Raw genomic sequence first — 23,985 nt, forward strand, 5'->3', positions numbered from 1 at the left:
CTGCGAGACACACATAACCAGTCTCACTAGCTCACAAGTATAAATGTTGAGAGATATCTAAGAATATACTTTAAGGTGATTAATGTAATACAAATCCGCTTAAATTTAAATTAAAGGGACATACCCATGGGCCTTTTCATTTTCATTTGACTTGTGGTCGATTTTTACATACAGTATTTTACTGCACAGCAACACAGCTGCTAATGCCATGTGAGTTTGTACCCATGGCAGCAGACCTCAATGCTGTACACAGGGAACGCCAGACTGTACATGTACTGCTGCAGTGCGAACGCATGAAAGTCCAACGTGCACAAACACACCAGGGTACATAGACTTTTATTGAGGTGAACTATTTCTCTAATTTTTAGTTGTTAAAACGATATAGCATTTGACAAGCCTTTTTTATCTGTAGATTCATGTTTGGTTATCAGAACTGCAGTTAAAGGTGTAGTATGTGCTATAGAGCCATGTGATTGAAGAATGCAATGTGCCTTTCATCTTACAGAATATCTATACATCATATAAAAGACATCATAAATCAGAATTTTGCTTACTTACTAATGATAGAAAAGTCTAAAGAGCTATGTATTGTGCTAATTAGTTGAAGTGGTTTATAATTCCGGAGTAAAATTATTAAAGTGTTTTGTATTTGTCCTTAGAATTTTGCCCCGATGAGTGTCAAAACATTGATCTAACTAAAGGTTTTCTTGTTTTTTCCCTTGAGTGCAACAGTTATTTTTTTGAAAAATTTTTATATACACTTTCTGTTGGCACCAGGGCTCTTTCCCCTTTTGAGGTGTGTGCAGCAGTCCTATACCTATGCTATATATAAATATTACTTTTAAAGGAGAAGGAAAGTTACAATAATTTCAAGCCCTGAAAAAGTAACATCTAAAATTTTACCTACACATGTTGGAGTTTTAATACATACAAAAGAGAAACCATGCCCCTCTGTGACATCAGAGGTGGGGCGGGCACGGGTATATATATATATATATATATATATATATATAGCTCAGCGGGCTGGGTCAGGTGTGGGTAGCTACAGAGTGGGTTAGGGTTGCGTGCAGGTGGGATTTTTTTTCAACCCACACATCATTACTGTACAATATGTTCTCTAAATGTTTTCCAGCCAAGTGGTGATTTACAGTGGCTTCTGTTTTCCTGCCTGGTTCCTAAATTATATTTCTTTCTCAAGAACTCCTGTATTAGCCCCCCAGTGGTCTCCATTAGCGGTAACTGGAACTAAGTGCAATGGCAATAGCTATGCAGATTTTTTTTCCAATGAGGTTTAAGTTTAATCCGGAATTAATAATTTTCTATTCATGTGTGCGCATTATTAATATTATTTTATTTATTGCTTTCACAAAAAAGAAATACATAGCAAAAACTGTCTTACAACTACAATTAAGGTTTTGTATAAAACTACAAAACACAGGAAATTGAGCTGTTAAAGGAGCATTGACCCTCCCCCAAGAATTTGCTGACATCATTCATACATTCACATGGCAGATAAAATTAGTGATGATGTCTTAAAGGAATGGGAAAACATGTTTTTTTCAAAATGCATCCGTTAATAGAGCTTCTCCAGCAGAATCCTGCATTGAAATTCATTTTTTTTCTGAAAGCAGTTCTAATGAGTAGGGGCAGATTTATCAAAATGTGAGTTTAGAGATTAATACACAAAAACTCACCAACGTTATATTCATTCCTATGGGATTTTTAGAAGTGTATTAATCAAATGGTGAGTTCTAACTTCTACACTTCTATAAATTCCATAGGAATTAATATAACATGGGTGTGTATTGGGTGAGTATTTATGTATTAAGCTCTAAACTCATATTTTGATAAATCTGCCCCGTAGTGTTGACTCCTTCTGAAAGCTCAGAATCAGGCACAATGCACTGAGATGGCACCTACTCACCAATATTACAACTAAAAAACAATACATTTGTTGGTTCAAGAATAAAATTGTAAATGGTGTGTAAACAGTGTAATTTAGAACTAAAAAGTACACCATAAAAATCATTACTGAAACTAATGTTTCCTTTGCAAACTATGCAAATGAGCAGCTAGTTATTACATTTTTATAGTGGTTTAACGGTGTACCCCCTGCAAAACAAATGTTTTTGTTTTGTTTTTTTTTTATTTTTTTTTTCTTCAGTTATTTTGCAGACAATATAAATTGCCCATGGAGAGAATGAAAGTGGATTGTTTTCGTTTCTTTCCAGCAGGTGTCTCAGCAAGATAACCATACTGGGAATCATAAAATTGCAAAAAAGGCATCAGTAGCAAATCAGAATTGTTAGTGACCTTTTACATTTATATTTTAAAAAGATTAAATATGAATATTTATTATGTAGTTAAAGAGAAGGTTACTTTCACTTTACACTTGATATATTAGGTGGTTTTAATTCAGCGTCTTACATGCATTTTCAAAGACATATTTATTACACTGGACTAACTTGAATTAAATTTTATGTTACTATATACAGTATAACTGTTTTACAGGTATTGGAACTGTTATCCAGGTCCAATCCAGTCTTTCCGTAACTTGGATCTCCAAATTGTAATAATTGTAATAATTTAAACATTAAATAAACCCAATAGCATTGTTACCTTCTACCTCTTAGTTAGGCTCACGTACAATGCACTGATTTATTATTACATAGAAAAAGACAATAAAAAAGACATTTTGCCTTTTACATTTTTGGGAGATGACCTTTCCGTAATTCGGATAATGGATCCTATACTTGTACAATTATTTATCCATTAACTTACAAGTAGTTGATTTCTTAATCTGAAGAGTTAATTTAGCTGGGGAAATCAGTTGTTCGAAAACAAGTAAATCAATGTTGCTTATCAAGCCATCGATTATATACTGATAATTGGGTGGCAAATATGGCCACCCCTTTAAGCACATTATGGTTTTTTTTTATTGCATCATTTTACCAACATCCATTCCTGAGGCAAAACTATACATTAAATACCCTATACATTTAATTTTCATTACTTTTTCCCATGGTACGTGTCTAATGATAATATTTATTTGTTGTGAATTCTGTTTTATTTTGACGTTTCTTCTGAGGTTCCTTAAAGCTACTACTGACTTACTTTGCAGTTTTAGTCTTGCATAAGTTGGCTGCAACCTTCCCTATCACCACCTAAACCCCTCCTTATCTGTTTTAGAATCCCCTCGCAAGAAGCTAACTGCTTTGTGCCTTGTTGTCCAGATGGCATGATCCCATAGCATTAGGGATGTTGCTAAATACAAGCCAGCATTAATGGTTTCCCACCTACAGAGGTACAATAGGGAGTCACTTAACTTTCTCATAACCTGCACAGAACATTACTAGAAAACTATACTAGTATGGGAAATCACATGTACTAACCACAACTCATGTATATAGTGGCCCTTTAACTCATCAGGGAGTCAGTCAAGGAGTATTAGGACATCTGCAACACTAGTTTGGTTGCCTAGATCCAGTGTTGGACTGGCCCACCAGGATACCAGGAAAACTCCCGGTTGGCCCAGGTGTCAGTGGGCCCTCCTGCTCCTGACCATTTGGCCTGCTTCATGGTCATTCCCTATTTCTGAATGGTAAAAAAGAGGAGAATTGGATGGAAGAATAAATGTTAGCATGTAAATAAAAGAGACTAGGAGAATTAAGAGGTTTGGTGAGGAAAGGAGGAAAAATAGTTTGGAGAGTGGGCCTAGGGTCTAAGGTTTTCTAGTGGGCCCCTGGGTTCCCAGTCCGACACTGCCTAGATCTGGTTTGTAGAGATATTTTATAATGAAACGGATATTTGGTAAATATCTCTACAAACCAATACAACTCTTAAGAGCGCAAAAATGTGATACAGCAGACATGGAGTGACTAAAAAAGTATAGTAAAAGTAGTAACTGAAATGTATAGTGTGAATATTTTATAGTGTAATATTTTGCATGATCATTTTCAGTGTTATATCAACCTATGACAATCTCCTCTGCCAAAAACACAAAAAAGTATATATCTCACAAGAATGTTGTGCTATGTATTTCACTTAATGGTACTCATTTGTTATCCTGTACCAATTTTACAACTGCAGAAAAATTACAGTACTGTACAGAGTAGCTTCATCTGTGAAGTAGATCCTCCATAACAAGACGAATATACATTTAATATCCATGTCACATGGTTCAGTTAGCATTTTATATATATGTATAAAAAAAATTGTGTTATAAACCGGTTCCTTTTATGTGGTAACCCAAGCAATAAATAACAATTACGGGCAGATGAGTAATAATAATGTCCTGCATTAGTAACTAACTACTAGTGTCCTTCCAGAACTTTTGAACTTCACATAAATGCAAAATCACACAGATGTATAGTCCACATGGCCATCTTGCACTGTTCTTCTCTGTTGCTCTTCCTGATAGCCAGTAGACTGTGAGCTGTCCCCAGTATGCTGAGCAGGTAACCTAAGCAACATATATTTCAATATTATCAGTCTACCATTGGAAAATTAACATTTCTTAAATGAAGTTTAAATTCACCCCCCCCCCATTAACTCTGTTTTAAAAAAGAGGCAGCTTACAAAAGAAAAGCCATTTTCTATGTTGTGAAAGATAGCATTCTTATGGGGTTATGCAATAAAATGCACTAAGTTTGCCCATAGCAACCAATAAGAGGTTTGCTTTTAAACAGGTGACCAGTAGTGATGAGCGAATTTTTTTGCCAGGCATGGATTTGTATCGAATTTCCGCACTTCGTCATTGTTTTGCGATACTTCCGTAAAAAAAAAATTGTTGCGTGTAGTGAGGGCGACAAAAAAAGGGCGCGGGCAACAAAAAAATAACAGCTAATTTTCGCATTTCGTCATTGGCGAATTGTTTCATGAAACTTCCGTGAAAATTTGCCGCGCGTCAAATTGGACGCGGTCATGTCAAATTGGGTGCAATCACATCAAAATTTGGGTGCGGATGCGTCAAAAAAGTGCGGGCGACCAAACAAAAAGACATGACTGACAAAAAAATTGTGCGACAAATGCATTTCACCAATTCTTCACCATTTCATGAATTTTCTTGCCGTTTTGTGAATTTTATGGCGAAGCGAAATGGGACAGATTCGCTCATCACTAGTGACCAGTAAATGCTATTGTATATATAATAATTCTAAATAGTGACAAGCAAATTTTTTCGCCAGGCATGGATTCGTATTGAATTTCCGCATTTCGTTTTGTTTTGCAAAACTTCCATGAAAATTTGTTGCGGAAAAAAAAGGTACGTGTAAATTTTTTTTTTGTTGGGCGCCTTCGTGTCAAAAAAAGGATGCGGTCGCATAAAAAAGGGTGCAAATTTTCTTGCTGTTTTGTGAATTTTATGCGAAGCGAAAAGGAACAGATTCGTTCATCACAAGTGACGAGCAAATTTTTTCACCAGCCATGGATTTGTATCGAATTTCCGCATTTCGTCATTGTTTTGTGATACTTCCGTAAAAAAAAATTTGTTGCGTGTAGTGAGGGCGACAAAAAAAAGGACGCGGGCAACCAAAAAATAACATGCCCGACAAAAAAAAAAACGTGCAACAAATCCGTTTCGCGAATAGATTAGCTCATAACTAATTATAAACCCAGTAGTGTATTAGAAGGCTTTTAATGTTTTAGAAGTCACTGTACCATTGTGGGTAGATACCCAAATCATGTGGGTAGATACCAATCTTGTGACCTCCCTTTACTGGTTTTAGATTTCTGAGGTCAGTATGATCACCATTTTAACTATCTGGGTATGCCATATCATTTACAGCAGTTTTTCATTTGGACTGGTAACAGGAGACATTAAATAAGGCTGTAATCTTCTATAATGATCCATAAGTTGGTTCATCAGGTCAGAAAACATAAATGCGTTTTACATGTCTTACATGCTATATTATGGGCTTTATGAATATAATATTCATATCATACTCACCTATTAATTGTTCCATCAACACCTGTCAGTGTATTGTCATTGGATTCCACATTGATTGTTTCACAAGCTTCACTGTCCTGATCACAGCTTTTTGTTAAAATGGCTCTCCTAAAAGTATAAAAATATTTTAAATAAGTTTTTGTTTGGCCATTATACTGCATTGGTCAGTCTGGTAAAATGAAATTATGTGTATTTCAGTCTACAAAATAATGCATACATAGGTATGGTATTGCAGTTATAAAGTGGCTGGGGGTGAGGAAATTCTATGCCTCAGACCCCACTATCTAGGCCCCTTATCCCCTGGGCCCCACCATGACCATGGGACCTGATTCCATTATAGTCATGAGCCTGAAATGAGCTTAGCTTTGTGATTGCCAACTTTTTCACTTAGTCTTTCAGGATTCATTGAGGTCCAGCTTAGTGCCAAGAGGCGAATTGTTAATGTGGTGCCGCTATTAAAAAAAGGGATCCCGTTCTCAGCCTGAAAACTGTAGGTCTGTTAGTCTGACATAAGTGGTAGGAAAGCTTTTGGAAGGGGTAATAAGGGATAGGATACTTGACTACACTGCACATCACAATACTATGAGTTTGTGAGTAAGAAATATTTGGATAATAATAGGACTCTGAAAAATTACATTTTTGCATTTAAGAACTTTTTATATAATGGGTTTCGGGATAATAGATCCCATACCTATAAACACAGTGAGTGAGAGAATAATGTACCGTTATCGTAAAGATAAGTTTATTAGAAGTCAACAAGTAGCATAAGGCTGCAGACTGCAAAGTCATGAAATGCCAAGGTTTCTAATATTCTTATATATTAAAGTAAAGGGTACATTATTTCTTATAATACACATGTTTTATGGGCCATCTGACAAGTGACATCACTGAGCATTGTTTATACTTTACAGGATATTCATGGCTTTTGTGTATAAAAATAAATAATTGATGCATTTTAGTAACACCCAGACTACACCTACATGAATATTACATTGTTTGCAGATGGTACCGCTATACTTTTATACATACCTGATTAGCACAAGCATTATGTTTTAAATTAAAGCCACAACAAAATGACAATTTTAAGATTAATTTTAATGTTTTTATTCAGTTTACCCCAAATTGCCAAAATTTCACAAAATTGGCCTTCAAAAGGTGTTACACGTTTCATACCAATAGGGTACTTAATCATAGGCTTTTTAACACCACTGTCTGGGTTATCGGAGTGCCTGCCAACAACAATATTTCTCGTATTTTTTTCTAATCCCACAAATACTGCAACCCGGGAAGCATGGAGTGAATGAACTGGAGTAAGAACTTAATAATTCTCCATTGCAGTGCTAAAATTAACTAGTATTTGTCTAATCCCCATAATATATAATTTTGTGACACTTTTTCAATAGGTACAAATAAAATAATAAAAATCTAAATTGAAATCTATGTGGTATAAATCATTGATGTTTACATTCTTATAACATATGAACTGCATATGCCCAGAAGAGACATTATTTTAATTAGCATCAGTTCTAGATCATACCTATTTACCTTAATGTGATAAAGCCTTAAGCACAATTGCCAAATTGGTTCAGTACATCCCACTAAAATGTTAATGACATACCTTCTTCTTTTACATACAAAACAGTAGACAATCAGCACCACAGCTTCAACAGCAAGAAACACAGCTGCTGATATTAGGCCAATCTTCCATGGCTCAAGTCTTAATCTTCTACTTTTTGTATCAATACCTACAATTGAAAATATATTCAGTTATACAAGTCCTGAAAGTCCCAAAATCACTTGTAGTTGGTTAAAGCATTTTTGGTATTATACTACTCTTGCATGTACACAATGCATGTGCCAAACATATACAGAGAATAAAAGCTTTAAGGGGGAATGTTATAGGGAATAGGGAAGCAACTGCGGTGGACTCGACAATAGTTTAAACATTTTTTGGTGTTTTGGTGTTTTGAGGGAAAAGATATTGTTAAGATAATTGGGTGACTAGTTAGGGGCAACTGTATTGCATTGGTTACATGAGAGCCCAGGAAAGAAAGAATAGGAGAAAAACAATCAAGTTCATTAAAGGCCCAGAACTTTATGTGACCAGTTCTTACCTATGTCAGGAAATCAGAAATGATTATGACAGAAAATGTTTTTATGAGACAGAAATGAAGCAGCAATTACAAAAAAATGTTTAGCAAAATCATGGTGAGTCTGAGGTTGTAATATCATCAAGCTGCATGATGCCTATACCACAACATGACTTTGATGCAATTTAAAGGGCCTCCTGTTTCTCCATATTGTTGTGCCCAAATGTTGGTTTACCTTATAACAGTGTAATACTTATAGATTATTGTTATGGTATTTAGATTTTGCCTGCAGCCTACCTTGACCACTTGCCTGACTACAGCTCAAGTTCTTGTACTTATAAGAGTGCATTTTAGCAACTCACTTCCTCCTCAGTCAAAGGGTCAGATTAAAGGGTTCTGACAGACATTAGAAGCAATAATAACATCCAGGCAGGCAGCTAGAGTCAAGGGCCAGGAAAAAGCTAGCAGTAATTTCAGAAAACAACACACAAGAAATGGGTCTTAAGCAAGTACTGTAGCACAGAATGTAGCTTGGGGAAGTAGGTATTTTAAAAGGAAAGCTTTAAATGTATTTGGGTGCCAAAACCCACAAAGATATTAGCTAATGAATGAAGAAGATTCAGAAGAAGACGACAAAAAAATTCCAAAACTATAAAAAATTAAAGAACTGGCCATTTTATAACAAACCACTCAGTTGAACTAAGGACGCTGCTTGAATGAGTGGTCACACATTTTCAAAAAAAAGTTTTGTTGCTTTATATTTATCTCTACTAAATATCATGACCTGGATGAATGAAAACCATCATAGATATATATAATTGATATTAAAAGCAATATTTGTTTGTTCTTTGCTATTTCCTGACTTGGTGGCTCTGACATATCTGTATTTGCTGGTGGTAAACTGGCTTTTCTTTTATTATGCTAAATGTTTTTGGGGGGTTTATGTGCTCCTTAAATGCACTTTCAGGATTTCGGAAAAAAAGTAACTTTCTTATTACTAAGGGTTGTGATGGGGACAATTGTTTGAGAAAAGTTCTTCGCAAAGCCCAAAAAAACTTTGGATTGATTTCACATCATCAGGATTAGGTCAATCTAAAACTGCATAGGCGTAACAAGGACCAGCACAAAATGGTAACTTTGTATTCATGAAAAGAGAGCTTCTCTATCTCAGCATACAAATGATTTTCCCTTAGATGCTGAGGAACGTTTTTGACTTGTAGAAAGACTAGATCAGGGTATTTGGATATGATGGTCAAGGAAAGATGGAAGAACAATGTTATTGCTGTATGTGAATAAGCTTGCAGGCATCCCAGCAGATCAAAATCTATTAAAAAAAATGTGGCACTTCTAATGCAACCAAATCCCCAAAATCCTGCCCAGATTGGATAATTAGATTTTGTAGCTTTCAGCTTAAGGGCAAGTCCTTACACACATGCTTTTTCCTTTACATGTTGTTCGTTATATATCCATATCTATAACAGATGTCGATAGATATAAAAAAAAAATTAACTATTAATTAGCTAAAGCATAATATAAAGCTGTTAGGGGAACATATTAATTATATTAATGTTTATATGTCAGTGGACTGGGTTCAGCTTTGTACATTCTGTATATAACTTGAAAGCATGTATTCAAATCAATAGAAATGTGTTGGCTAATGAGACAAAACTACGTTCAGCACTATAATTACTGCAAAATGAACCATTTTGAAATAGGATCGGGAAGCTAAATTCAAATTAGGTGTCTTGGTGGCAGAGGACTTTCTGGGCAAATGGAGGAATGTCACCTTGTATAATGTTTAACCATACCGTTGTGAAAACAACTTCTTTATTAATCTTATTAAAGTCCTTTTTTTTGCTAATTACAGAATTGTGTTATTGAGTATTTCATGTGCCGCAGATCTTAATATTTGCTATCCTCACAATGATTACAAAGGCTGTATGGCAATCCCACAAATATCACATGGGGTAATCACATAATTTGGGCAATAAATGTAGAAATCTTACCCTTTGTTTAGGTGCTCATGCCCCAGACCTTCAGCTTAAGGGAGCCATAATAGAAGAAAATACAAGAAATATCGTTGTTGGCAGGCACTCCGATAACCCAGACAGTGGTGTTAAAAAGCAGACATAATATAAGTAAAAACTATGTAGTTTATTTAATCCATATGAAACAAAAAAGGAAAAGCCTTAGGCTGATGCCACACGTGGCGTTTTTACGCAGCGTTTTTTCTCGGCCTAAAAACGCCGCACAAGCCACACATGCCGTTTTTCAGCCTAGTACTGGTGACGTAAGCAAATTCCATTGCCATGGTGCTAATAGTGCGAAATAGCAAAAAACGCTGAGTATTTCCGCTAGGTCTGGCAGCTGCCTTTGCGTATACATAGGAATAGCTTGCTTTGCAAGTACTGGCGTATTTCAGCCTACGCTTGAAAAATCTGTGCTGAGGCGTTTTCTAGCGTATTTCCGCATTGTGTGGTTTGCTTCTCGTCTTTTCAAGCTATTTCTATGGATGATGATATCAGGCGTTTTTCAGCCGCCGAGAGAATTAGAAAATACGCAGCGTAAAAACGCCACATGTGGCATCAGCCTTACACGTTTCATACCAATAGGGTACTTAATCATAGGCTTTTTAACACCACTGTCTGGGTTATTGGAGTGCCTGCCAACAACAATATTTCTCGTATTTTTTTCTAATCCCACAAATACTGTAACCCGGGAAGCATGGAGTGAATGAACTGGAGTAAGAATTTAATAATGCTCCATTGCAGTGCTAAAATTAACTAGTATTTGTTTAATTAAACATCATAATACATCTTTGTCTTACCTGCATGTGCACTGGAAGATTTTGTTGCTTCTAAGATTACACCGTTGTTTGTATGACCAAATGTAGTCACCCTTGGCTCATTCAATGTCAGGGTTGGCACAGAGGTAAAATCTTTGACAACATTTTTCAATTCTGGCACTATGGTTCCTTGAATATACAGTTTATCATCTTCTGTAAAAATTTCATTCAAGTTGTTTGTCTCCTCAAGGCCAAATGAGGTCTCTGAGTTATCAGTTTGTGGATGCTGTGGCACCTGGGAAGCTTGAGTAATATCTGATAGAGGTGATAGATAACTGCTTGGAAGTTCTGGACTGAGGCCTATAGGAAGAAAACACATTTTGTTATTTGAACCTTATACTTTACAAGCTCAGTTTTCTCATTTCATTTTCCCATTTTTTTCTTGCTTTATATAATAAAATACAAGTAAAACATTAATTAGTTAACAGTTGTCAAACAGCTCCAAATATTACTGAATACTTTGATATAAATGTTTGCACAAAAAATGTTCTCTCACAAGATATAAGTAGTCCACATCCTGTAAAAAATCAAATTTCAGAAATTTAATGGTCGCCCACAATAATCCATATGGGCTAGGAGCTACTCAAACAATGCAATGTATTTTAATCAGGTCTTTGCTGACCACCATACACAATCTTCATGCTGCATAGCAAGTTGGACCCAGGATACCAAACCAACTCCTTAAAAATATTTCAAACTTGAGGATACTGTTTTACAAAGCTTTGAATCCACAGTTGCAAACAAAGATATTTATTATTTTTTGACAACACTGATTGCTTTAAATACATCAGCACAATTACTTCTCAATGCTGTAGACAGGATGGCAGGTTACTCAGCAGGGTCGAGAGCTCATTTACTATTACATTGGTGCTCATAGTGCCTAACAGTGCATTTGTATCTTGAACAATGGCTAGGTTCTGTACCTGTAGGTGCAGAGTACAAGTCAATTGGTAGTAAACCCACCATGTATTCAATTCTTACCATAGGCAGACAGCAAGTGCAGAGCTTTACTACATATTGTGGCACCTGGTGTACCCTAGAAACAGAGCTGTTGTATTATATGTATGTATAGTGAAGAAAATGTCACATGACAGACAGACACACACACATACACACACACATGCATATGTGTGTGTGTCATGTGACACTTTCTTCATTCCATGTGATACTTTTATCATTCCAGATCCTTGACCTTGAAATCCTGTAACTTTTAGAAATCACTATACAGCACTCCATAGCAGGTCATGATGACAAAAGTTAAAAGGTAACATAGTCCTGTAATTTAATTCATGATAAAGTTATACAGGTATGGGATCCCTTTTCCAGAAACCTGTTATCCAGAAAGCTCTGAATTATGGGAAGACCATCTTCCATAGACTCCATATTAATTACTGTAAATAATTCACATATTAAAAATGATTTGCTTTTTTATGTAATAATAACAGCACCTTTGTACTTGATCCTAACTAAGCCATACGTAACCATATTGGAGGCAAAACAATCCTACTTGGTTTATTTTTTTAGCAGACCTAAGGTATGAAGATCCAAATTATGGAAAACAACCCAAGTATTCTGTCAAAAAGTCACGGTTATTGTGCGACAAGGCAAAAAATTGCACTTTTTTTCAATCTTTTTGCAACTTTTTCCTGCACGTGCCTTTTCACTTCAGATTTTTTTGATAAATGCCTGACATTCGTGGAAACGACTTTATACATGGTTTAAAAAAAAACAAAAAAAACCAAACATAGTATAGGAGTACAGGTATGGGACCTGTTATCCAGAATGCGTGGGACCTGGGGCTTTCCAGATCAGGGATCTATCCGTAATTTGGATCGCCATTCTTCTAAAAAATCATTTAAACATTAAATAAAACCAGTAGGATTGTTTTGCCTCCTAAAAGGATTAATTGTATTAATTGATTAAAGTGAAGTCTAAGGGCCTTCCTATTAGCTGGAGCTTTCTGCATAACAGGTTTCCGGATAAAGGACCCTGTGCCTGCATAGACATTTTATATAATAGTCTAGTTTTCATAAAAGAGGGGCAGGGAATAAAATATCTGCTATAGGGGTCGGTTATACAATTCCACACTCTGCATTGCTCTGATAAAGTGAATAAACACATTTTACATATCGTAATTCTGGCCACTAAAGGAATTTATGTGGATCATTTTAATGTTGCGGTGCTTATATATTAAATGATTGTGTTTGTATTTACATGAAGTAACCTCTTGTCTGCTTTTTATTTTGAATTTCCCGAGACAAAAACCCTTGTCAGGCACCAAAAATGTTACAAGTGTAAAAAAAAATAATTTATAATTAATGGTAGCTGATCAACAGGAAAGAAATTGAACAATTAAATGTATTGTAGTCTTGGTAAAGGCTGTTAAAAATTTACATCAGTTCAGTGAACCTTTTTAACAAGCTAGGCTAGTGCTAAAAAGAATTGCATAAAGCCTTGTGGCAAATTAAAAAGCTACAAATCAAACTCTTTAGCTTCACATACAGGTCTTAAAATCATACTGAACAGAGTTATTTTAATTGAAAAGCCCCAATGAATTGGTTCTGATAATTAAAAAGCTCTATGTCTCAAGACGCTGAAATTAAAAAATACACGAACAAGCTATTTGTCTTGTTTAATGGTTACTTAATGGTTGTTGTGTATTATAGTGTTCAAGGTTTAAATACAACTCACAATATAGTAGGCAGTAAAGATATTGTAAATAGAAATATAAACCACAACACTTTTGTGTGCGTATGCAGTCTTATTCAATTAAACACCTTCACAGCAATATAAAAAGCTTGGGAAAAATCCAGAGGATCAGAATACCTTAATCTTGTAAACTGTGCTACATTCAGTTATTTATCACTGATCACATCACTGACAGGAGGCTTTATTTGGTAGTACGTCTTGTTTTTATTCAAACAAAACTTGCCACCAAGTCAAGATATCAAAGATAACTACCTGGTTTGGGGCCACTGAGAGCTCACAAGCCACTTGTTGGGGATCACTGTAGTAGACAGTGTCTCTCTATCCTTATTTCACATTAGTCTTTTCTTTAATGTTAAGTTAGTTTATGATCACAAGTGCAGTTATGTTCATGCATTATGTTGCAGTAAGCTGCAGGTGAAATCTCTTTCACTATAGGTTTTTTATAGGCTTTATGGGAAAAAAACATTTAAAATTGCACTTTGCTCACTGCATTTGCATTGTAAATGACCCTAAGGGCTAGTATAAGACAAAAGGATGCGCCTACTGCACCTGGACATAACACTTATATTTCAGAAATTAAAGTCTTACTATTACATGTAATATGATGCAGAAGGCTCATCTTCACTCAGACGTGGCACTTAATGCAGGACATAGGTAGGGTTTATTGGATTGTAGAAACATGATGAATCCTGGTGATGGTTAGTTATGTACCAAAAACATGTTTAATAAAGGCACTTTATGGCAAGGGACTATGCTAATATTCTAAATAATTAGTTCAGTTCACACTTATACATGGGCTGTGTCACTGCTTTGAGCATACAACCACAAATCAACAGGCTACATTGTTTGTTAACTACTACAGCTTGAGCTAAAACCTACAGCTTAACATGAATTTCTGAGCAAAATGGTGGTTCTGCTATTTTAGAGACTCTGCTAATGTTTTAAATGATCAGTAAGACTTGGAATGATTCATGGTGGCATTCTAATTAAGATAATAATATGAGCCAACTGACAAATGATTTAACTCTCCCTATTACACTGGGTCCTCTTCTCTTTCTCTAGTACTCATGTCTACCTAATTGATTATTATTTTGTAATGATACTGTCATTGCAGTTAGGATAATGCCATGGTCCAAGAGACAAGTGCTTTTCCATTAGCTACTATTAAAGCGGTAGCATTTGTAAAAACATAATTTACAGTTACAGCTGTTGTGTTAATAATCCCTCAACATTAATATATAGACATTAACCTTTAACCATTAATTATCTTTTATCTTAAACTAAACTATATCTCATACAAAGGGCCAGGTGTGCAGTGCTCTCTTAAACTAGTATGTATGTATGTATGTATGTATGTATGTATGTATGTATAACTTTATTTATAAAGCGCCACAAGGGTACGCAGCGCTGTACAGTCTTACAGAATACAAAATTACACACAGGGAGGACAAGTGATATAATAAATACAATAAATACATACATATATGCATATATATATATATATATATATATATAAATATATAAGTGCCATGTGGTATGAGACACAGTAGGAAAGAGGTCCCTGCCCCGTAGAGCTTACAATCTGAGTATAAGACACAAGGATACCCCTTCTGCATCTGACAAACACTAATATACATTGTATGTATTTCTGCAGTTTCAATCTGCATGATATTTCAATGAGGCTCATCTTTACTCACGACATGTCACAGCTAATGCTTGGCATAGGTAGAGTTTATTGGATTGTATAATCATGATGAATCTTGATGGCATGCACCAAAACATGCTGAATAAAGGCACTTAATGGCAATGGACTCTGCTAATATTGTACATAATTGCACAGTACATGATACTACATAGACTGTGTCACTGCTTTGAGCATACATCCATGAATCAACAAGCAACTTATTTTTTTAACATCTTTTTTTCTAAACAATCCTTCTTTTATACTGATACTGTCATTGCAGTCAGGATAACACAATGGTCCAAGAGACAAGTACTTTTCCATTAGCTATTATTTTATTTTTTTTACCAAAAGTGCTTTATTGAAGTAGTCAAATATGCAGTAATCACATTTAGTTCCCTAGAGTATACAGTATGTTGTGTATGAATTACATTATTGTGAATTAGACATTTTGACTAACAGTGATATCAAACTACATTAAACACATAAACATCTAAACTAATTTATTGCTCATGTGTAAGACAGGTGTGGATCCCTTATCTGGAAACCCATTATCCAAAAAGCTCTGAATTACAATTTAAGCAAATAATTCTAATTTTTAAAACTGATTTCCCTTTTCTCTGTAATAAAAAACAATACCTTCTACACGACCCCAACAAAATTATAATTAATCCCTATAATAGGCAGGCCTAACCTCCAAGCAGCAGACACGATCGCATCGTGTCTGCTGCTTGCTCCCCGCTTCCTGGTTTCTGTTTCCCCCCCAAGCGCCGGCCCACTGACCAGGGCTACAGCAGGACGACCAGCCATGCGGTCCCTGCTTCTGGACAGGTAAGTGTGTTTTTATTTTTTGCATTTACACACTTACACTCACTTAAACACAATTACAACCATTTATACCTACATACAGCACACAATTTAGCACTTTTTTTTGTTTTTTTTTTAATTTTTCATATACACTTATATACACTCATATACACACACAAACTGTCACACTACTTTTACATACTTATACTTTTATGTGTATACACAAACTTTTTTTTTGTATTTTTTTCCATTTTACCACTCGTTTTTAGTTTATTTTCCCTAAAAACTGTTTATTTTGACAGCGTGACTATTGGATCAGATATTCTGACCACTAATTACACTGTCTTGTGACTTATTTTGTTGTTTCGCTGATTTGCACAATTTTTGTGGTTTTATTGCATTTTTCTCCCTATATTAGTATTCCTGATCTGTTTTTAGCATAGCTTTGCCAGGTGTAACTTTGGTGTACAAAAATAACTTTACCTATTTTGAGTTCATCAGAATGTGTACTTTCCAAAAATATATGGTTTTCTGGGGGTCTCTGAATAGTTAGGAAAGCTAACTTTAGGAAAGCTTTGCAGATTGGTACTTTTGTGTAGAAAGGACTCTTTACCCATGTTGGATTTGTCAGAATGTGTACTTTCCAAAAATATATGATTTTCTGGGTTTTTCTGTATAGTTTGGGGGTGTTACAGCACATAATACGCTGACAGGGGGCTCTGTATGCAAAAGCTGAGTTGGCAGGCAAGCAATCCTTATGCGCTATTTTTATTTTGGGGTCAGTACATACCACAGACTTTGGTATATCTATGCATATTGGGCATCAAACTGTTCAGTAGACCTTAGGTGTTCCTATTTGGGTGATTTGCCTTTGTGCACAAGAAATTGTGTGAGATAAATGTGGCAAATTGCAACATTTTTAGGAGATTTTCTGAAATATTATAAAAATCGGCAAACTTAAGAACGCTTTGCAGCTTGGTACTTTGGAGTAAAAGGAAATGTGTTGATTTTCTGAAATGGCACATCATATGGGGGTATGATTACATAACATGGTACATGGGTACCCATTTTGAATTCAGGGGAATGTGTACTTTCCAAAAATATATGACTTTCTGGGGTGAACGTACTTTTTACTAGCTTTATCCCACATATAATGATGTAAATGTGTTGATTTTGCAGGAACTGAAATGACAGAAATGATAGATCATATGGGGTTATGTTCACTTTGGGGCCCCTACATGCCACATACTTAGGTAACCTATACATATTGGGCATCAAACTGTTCAGTGGACCCCTGGCGTTCAAGTTTAGGGTGTTTTATCTTGGTACCTAATGCTATGTGGGAGATAAGATGCTGTTAGTTGAATTTTTGGCCTTGAAATCTAAAGTATGCAGGTTTCTGAAGCAGTGCTTTGGAAATTTGGTAGTGTACTGCTGGGAGTTTTTGACCTTTTTGAAAAGTGAGAAATCTCCCTAAAACTATATATATTTGGTATTGGCATGTTCAGGAGACACAGGACTTTCCAAATCAGTTGTATTTTTGTGCATAAAATAATTTTTGTTTCTGGTATGTGTGTTTATATTATGGAAAATATGATTTTTTTTAATATTGTAGAAATTAAGAAGCCTATATCTTGTTAAAGAATTGGAATTACACCAAAATTCTACCAAATTTTAAAAGCTTTGTTTGTCCTGAAAAAAACGATATATTGTTTTCCTTGGTAAACTAAAAGTCCCCCCCGAGGAAAGGCCCCTAAAGTGAAACAGTGCAAAATGTTCAAAAACTGTCTGGCAGTAGAAGTTCCACTTTGTACAAAACGGCTGGCAATGAAAGGGTTAACAGTACCTGTTTCTCTTGTTGGCAGTGCTTCAGGTGGTTCTGTGCTTATTTCATGTATATTAATCATCTGATCAATCTGACTTAGTTCAGGGCTCTCCTTTGTTACAGGAACAGGAATAGAGGGTGAAGAAGAAGATGACAAGGGGACTTGAAGTGAAACATTTTCTGTGAATAAAAACATAAAAACAAATCAATATTCAAATGCTGGGTTCCCTGATTACTCATATATTCCTTTGCAGTGAATGACAGAAGGTGGAGGGTCATATTTTTACAGGGCAATATGGTTTGCAAGAACCAATCCATGATTTGTCAACCGCTTGTGCTGAAAATCTGACAAATGACAGATTTATCATGCTATAAAAATTCAAAGCTAAATGGCTGTCCCTATAAACCATTTTCAGACACGTTTGCAGGTTATATTTCTTATATGTGTTTATAGTGATATATATTATTTGCCCAGCAGACATCTGAAATACACTTAACCAGCAAGTCTGGAGACTATATTGTCAATAATTTTATCACCCACCCAGAATATCATTTTCTTGCAATTGTACTGGTGAGAGAAAATTGTCAGCACTAGTTTATGACTTTACAGATATCTGTGATATTTCCTTGGCCAATGAAAGGTAAAACCTATTGAAAAATCAATATACACTTTATCAAGGCAGCAATGGTAAAAGTTCCCCTTAATTTTTTATAAGCAACAATAAAAAAAGGAGAAATATATCTCTTAACTATTGTTATTATTAATGCTATGAAACAAGATGTGGAATAAGGATATGATATTGTTGAACTGTATATGTGCGGTGCATAAATATATAACAGACCAGTTATGCACGGTACCTACATTTTAGTATCAATATTTTAGAATACTTTTAAAGTCTAATGATTCGTTACATAGCGTCCCAGAGGTTAGAAGGTAATCAGGAAAATCAGTATGGATGTTTAGTTTAGGAAGACAAATTAAATTTAAAGAGCAAAGGTGATATCCAGATATCTACAACATATGATCGGTTATTTACGAATCAAAGCATTTGTCCTTGCTTGAACTTCCGGATAGTTGCACAAGCAGTTCTCTTTAACTGAAAAATGCTCCTATAGATTCTGGGGATCCATGGAGCTACTGCCAGCCTGGACATGGTTGTAATTCTGGGGTACCCACACATGGTTATGCCACTTAGTAGTAATTTATAGAAATTGCATTAGAACAGAATGGACACCAATGGCCAGAGGAAAATTCTAGGAGCACATATCTACTTTCTTTAGCTTTAAAACATGGGATATTTTGATTTTGTTTATTTAACAGGTCATCTGATTCTTAAAAATTGTAAGATTTATCAAATTATTAAATGAAGAGTATTCCATCTCAGATCAATCACCTAGGAAAGTGCGTCCATTGTTTTTTTTGATCATATATTAATTGGCCTATAAACTCTATTGGGTCAATAGATCAGTTTGACAGATATAAACTAAATGGCTAGGAATACTTCAGAAAAATGTATCCCAACCTATCTGTCTGTCTGTCTATCGATTTATCATCTATCTATTCCACCCGTCGTATCAAGCTTAATCAAACCCTAAAGTTACAGGAATAAGTAACATGGCCAAAGTTTTTTACTGAGAAAAGTTAAACGTAGTTGCCAATCAAAATGTTAGCTTTTTTTGTTTGTATTACAACTGCACTTGACAACAAAAAGCTGACTTCCAGTCAGTTGCCATGCTGCTCACAGCAATGGCAATGACTATTTTTGCAATTACAATTTTTTACTGCAATTTACCAAGATGACTGAGATGCCATAAAAGTCAGGGGAAGTGAATCTTCATCATCAAGTAACTTTTTTTTCCTGAGTAAGATTTTTCATAAACACAGGAACATCGAGCTTGGTCATGATTTTTTTTACTACAATCTTCCCTTAAATAACAACTAATTAGCAACCAGTAAACCAGAAGTTTCTTTTCACAAATGAGAGCTAGCCAAGAACATTGTTATATTCGATTCACATATGTACAAAACAAGAACAAAGTAGAGGTTTTAATAGGTACATTAAATAAAGATAAAGCAAAGCCTCACTGTGTAATTCTGTTATAAGTATATACAGTATATTGTGAGTCGGTCCCTAAGCTCAGTAAGTGATAGCAACACAGAGCATGTGCAGGGAATCAGCAGAAAAGAAGATGGGGAGATACTGGGGAAATCTTTGGAGGCACAGATTTTTACTGCTAAAGGGCGAGGTTGCCTTGGGCTGGTACAGAAGTCTAGAACATAATGCACAACATTTCTGTCCTACTTCTTCAGATAAGCTTTATTTCTCCTTCAAAGAGATGGTACTTCCATGGCTCCCTTCACATTCTGCACCTGCATACACAACTGACTTGCACCTAATGAATGTACTTGCTAGAAATTATAGGGTCAGTAAAGAATGTGTTCTCTGCTCACACAAAAAGGGAATTTTACCATTGTTCTTTTGACTTTTCAATTGAGAGAACAGTTTCTATTTAGTTCAGACTATTTTATGTACTGCACATATAGTTACTACCAGAGGTGTACCGCTTTCTTAGGTTCATCCCCTCATGGTGGGAGATTTGCTCACATTTATAAAAACACTGCTAGAATTTCAGGAGTATTCAAGGTACAGTAGCAATTACAAATTAACTTTAACTAGCCTTCCGATTGGGCCTCTGTCTATTGCTTTGGGGCCCTCCGTCATGTACAGCCCTTTCTTGTTTTTATGAGTGACGTTATCACTTTGAGTTACCCCAGCAGGTTAAACTATAATACAGCAGACTTGTGCTCATGGTGGGGGGGGGGGTTCAGACTGTGGGGTTGTACCTTCCCGCCCCTCTCAGGACTAGGGCTGCAAAGTTTCTCACTGCTCAGCCCCTTTTGCTAGTAAAATTGTTTTTGTTGCTTTTATTTGTATGAGAAAATGAGACTGCCTTTTATAGATATAAAATAAAATGATGTACTACCACAGACTTCTTGCTTTAAAAGGCATTCCTAAATCTACCCTTTTCCTATTGTTCAGCCTTGGAAGAAAGTGTGTATTTGCAGCCCGGTAAAAAAGTTTTGGTTCTCAAATAAATTCCTCTGTATATGTGGAATTATTCTCACCTAGAATTTGAATAATGAAATAGAAATAATGATCATTATTTCTATAAATGCATTTATGAATTGCCTACATTATATCCTGCAATGAAATTTTACATTTAGATTTTTACCTGTTATGTTAAAGCATCACTACTGAAACTGCCAATTAAACAGACTGCAGTAGATTTAAAAGCCTTATCATTCAGTTTAAAAATGTGGTTGGTACAGATATTCTGTTTTTTTGAGCGATTATATAAATGTAACAGGATTTACTTTCCCCAAATGGTTTACTGTATATTTTAGGGGCAGCTACAGAAACAATTAAAAATCAACTAGTCAAGAGTTAAATTGTGTTATATGAGATGTGTTATATATTTAGATATGGGATCTCTGATCCAGAAACCCGTTATGCATTAAACTCCAAATCCCACAGACCTCATTTTATACAAATAATTCTAATTTTTAAGAACAACTTCAGTTTTATCTGTAATAATAAAACTATACCTTGTACTTGATTCTAACTAAGCTGCATAAATCCATATTGGTGGCAAAACAATCTAATTTGGGACCTGGGTTTATTTAAACTCCAGGTCCCAAACCTTCTGGATAATAGATCCTATACCTGTATGTATGTGTATGCATATATATATATATATGCATACACATACATACAGGTATAGGATCTATATATATACAGTATATACAGTATATATCCACACACAACACAAATATATATCCATATACTTCATACTTTTATGCATTGTAACCATTGTGGTTACATAGAGGCATAGTTCATAAAATGTAGACCACTTTCCATTTATTTAATTTTAGAATTTATATGTACCTATAATTTCTAGAAGGATGTAAATTCTCTGCTTATAAACCAATTAAATATATTACATCAAGAAAAATAAGGGGCTTAAAGACTTGCTTATCATTGGTTCTGTTTATTGTACTTTATTGTTTATATTTAAAGTATTATACATTTTCTACTGAATACGTGAAACTTTTTCTATAGTAATCCAAAAACATAAAATTTTTTGCTGTTCTGAAAGTTGAAAATTGAAGTAACATAATCACAGCAATGTTTACTCACAATGCATTTTGGAATTTGACTTTGGCAATTAATATTATCTTCTGAGCCTTGCAAAAGCAGCACTATGCCAAAGAAACTTAATTCAGCAGCTCAGTAAAAGTAAAAGGGCTGGCTGTCACTTGCTCACAAACCCACTATGCCTAAATGAAAGAAAACCCACATAAATAGGAACTCACCTTGTGTTTCACAGTTAACAAGAAAGACAGTAGTTATGAGGTAATAAATTCCAAATGATTTCATGGTATTTTTCTGATAACTCTGATGCTCGTCTTCAGCAAAAATAATCTCTTATCCAACTCAATGGCAACAAGACTCACAACATAGAAAAGAAAATTCTGTGTTCACTATTTAGCTTGAACCGAACTGTGAAACTTGACTCTACTTCAAATAATATATTGCAGGTTTACCCATACTGTACTACCCATTCCCAGAAACTCACAGATTGCTTCCAAATACCAGAGACAGCAGCACTTTACATCTCATTTGCAATTGCCGGTATCTAGCAAACACCCTTAAAATCTATTTCTGGAGATGGCACTGTAATTTTAGCCATTGTGCTAATATTTGAAGAATGGGAATGGCCAAATGAGCATGTCGTGGAAAAATGTTGCCTTTAAAACTACATTGCTCAAACTGGGCAGAATTACACTCATTAGATGTTAGGAGGAAGGGAGCATCCATTACATTGCTAAGAAATTTAGCAAATATACCCACATTTTTTAACCTTTACCTGCTACATATCAATCTATTCATTGTTACATTTAGATAACCTATGGGCACCAAGATTACAGTATAATGCATAAATAGAGTGTGATGTTTCGATGAAACATGATTGGTACTGTTTATCTTCATGCAATGGTATAAATGTAAAACTGAACTATAAACAGATGATCAGCTTTAATATATATACCCTGAAGCACTACTAGTATGCACCCAAAAATCTTAAAGATGTTCTGTAGGTCTTGGTTACAAATGTTACATTGAAGCCCAGTTTTATTGTGTGTTTTTTTAAGCTGTACTTACCATTAGTGATAGAAAAAAATGGTTAGAGATTGCAGGTTTAATAAGGGACATATGAAGGGCCAATAAACTTAGGCCCTTACTTAGCAGAAGGAATCTTAAAGGGGTATTAAACCCTGCTGCACTGCTCAACCAAACTTTACTCAGCTGTTGGAAGACTCCCAGACACTGAAGGAGGAGAAGGCATCCAAGAGAGTACGTCCTCAAGGACGTGCCCTATATGAGCCTGCTGAGCTTCATAGGCCTCCATGCGAGATGCCATGTCTTTTCCAGGTCAGAAGGAGCTTTCTCAAAAGGGTCCATGGCCCAAATATACTTTCAGGGTCTGCTCAGGTGCTGTCAGGTTTGTAGTCAGGACCAAGGAGAAATCTAGAGTTCAGGTAAACAAATAGTCCCAAACATGGTATTAGAAGGGTTAAAGAATCTCGAAGTCGATTTCCAGGCACTTGACCTTTGCCAGTTAAATCCCAGGAGGTGGCAGTTAATTTTTAAAATCGTAATTATCTATTTTGCTTTACCCAATGGCAAATACTACTAATAAAGTATATTTATATGAAATTGTTTATTTAGATGAAGCAGGATTTTACATAGGAGCTTGTTTATGTGAGGCCTACATTGTTTGGGGGTTTAGTTTTCCTTTAAGAATGCCACTGCTTCAATATACATTTAACAAAGGGACTGAGTTTCACCTGCAATTTACTTGCTTTCAAGGTTAAAACCCCCAAATGGTTGCCCTTCTATTGGATCCACTGGGATCACCTGACTGTCGCTGGGCAGGGTGGGAGCTAAAACATGGAGCTGGCCACTGCTCCTGTATAAACTATAGCAAAAAAGGAAAAGTTTTGCTCACCAACTAAATTTG

At 35.4% G+C, this 23,985-nt stretch overlaps 1 protein-coding gene across 1 annotated transcript; it reads right to left on the reverse strand.

Annotated features, from left to right (window-relative positions):
- Positions 1-1,330: 1,330 nt before the first annotated feature.
- LOC101733619 lies at positions 1,331-22,486 on the reverse strand. The gene is made up of 6 exons (XM_004910802.4): positions 22,280-22,486; positions 17,926-18,084; positions 10,865-11,182; positions 7,566-7,692; positions 5,948-6,055; positions 1,331-4,462 (listed from the first exon to the last, which is right to left on the reverse strand). The coding sequence occupies exons 1-6, from the start codon at positions 22,341-22,343 to the stop codon at positions 4,357-4,359; spliced, it is 882 nt and encodes a 293-aa protein (XP_004910859.1). The 5' UTR covers positions 22,344-22,486; the 3' UTR covers positions 1,331-4,356.
- Positions 22,487-23,985: the final 1,499 nt, after the last annotated feature.

Source organism: Xenopus tropicalis, chromosome 1 (genome assembly GCF_000004195.4).
Source record: "Xenopus tropicalis strain Nigerian chromosome 1, UCB_Xtro_10.0, whole genome shotgun sequence".
NCBI lineage: Eukaryota > Metazoa > Chordata > Amphibia > Anura > Pipidae > Xenopus > Xenopus tropicalis.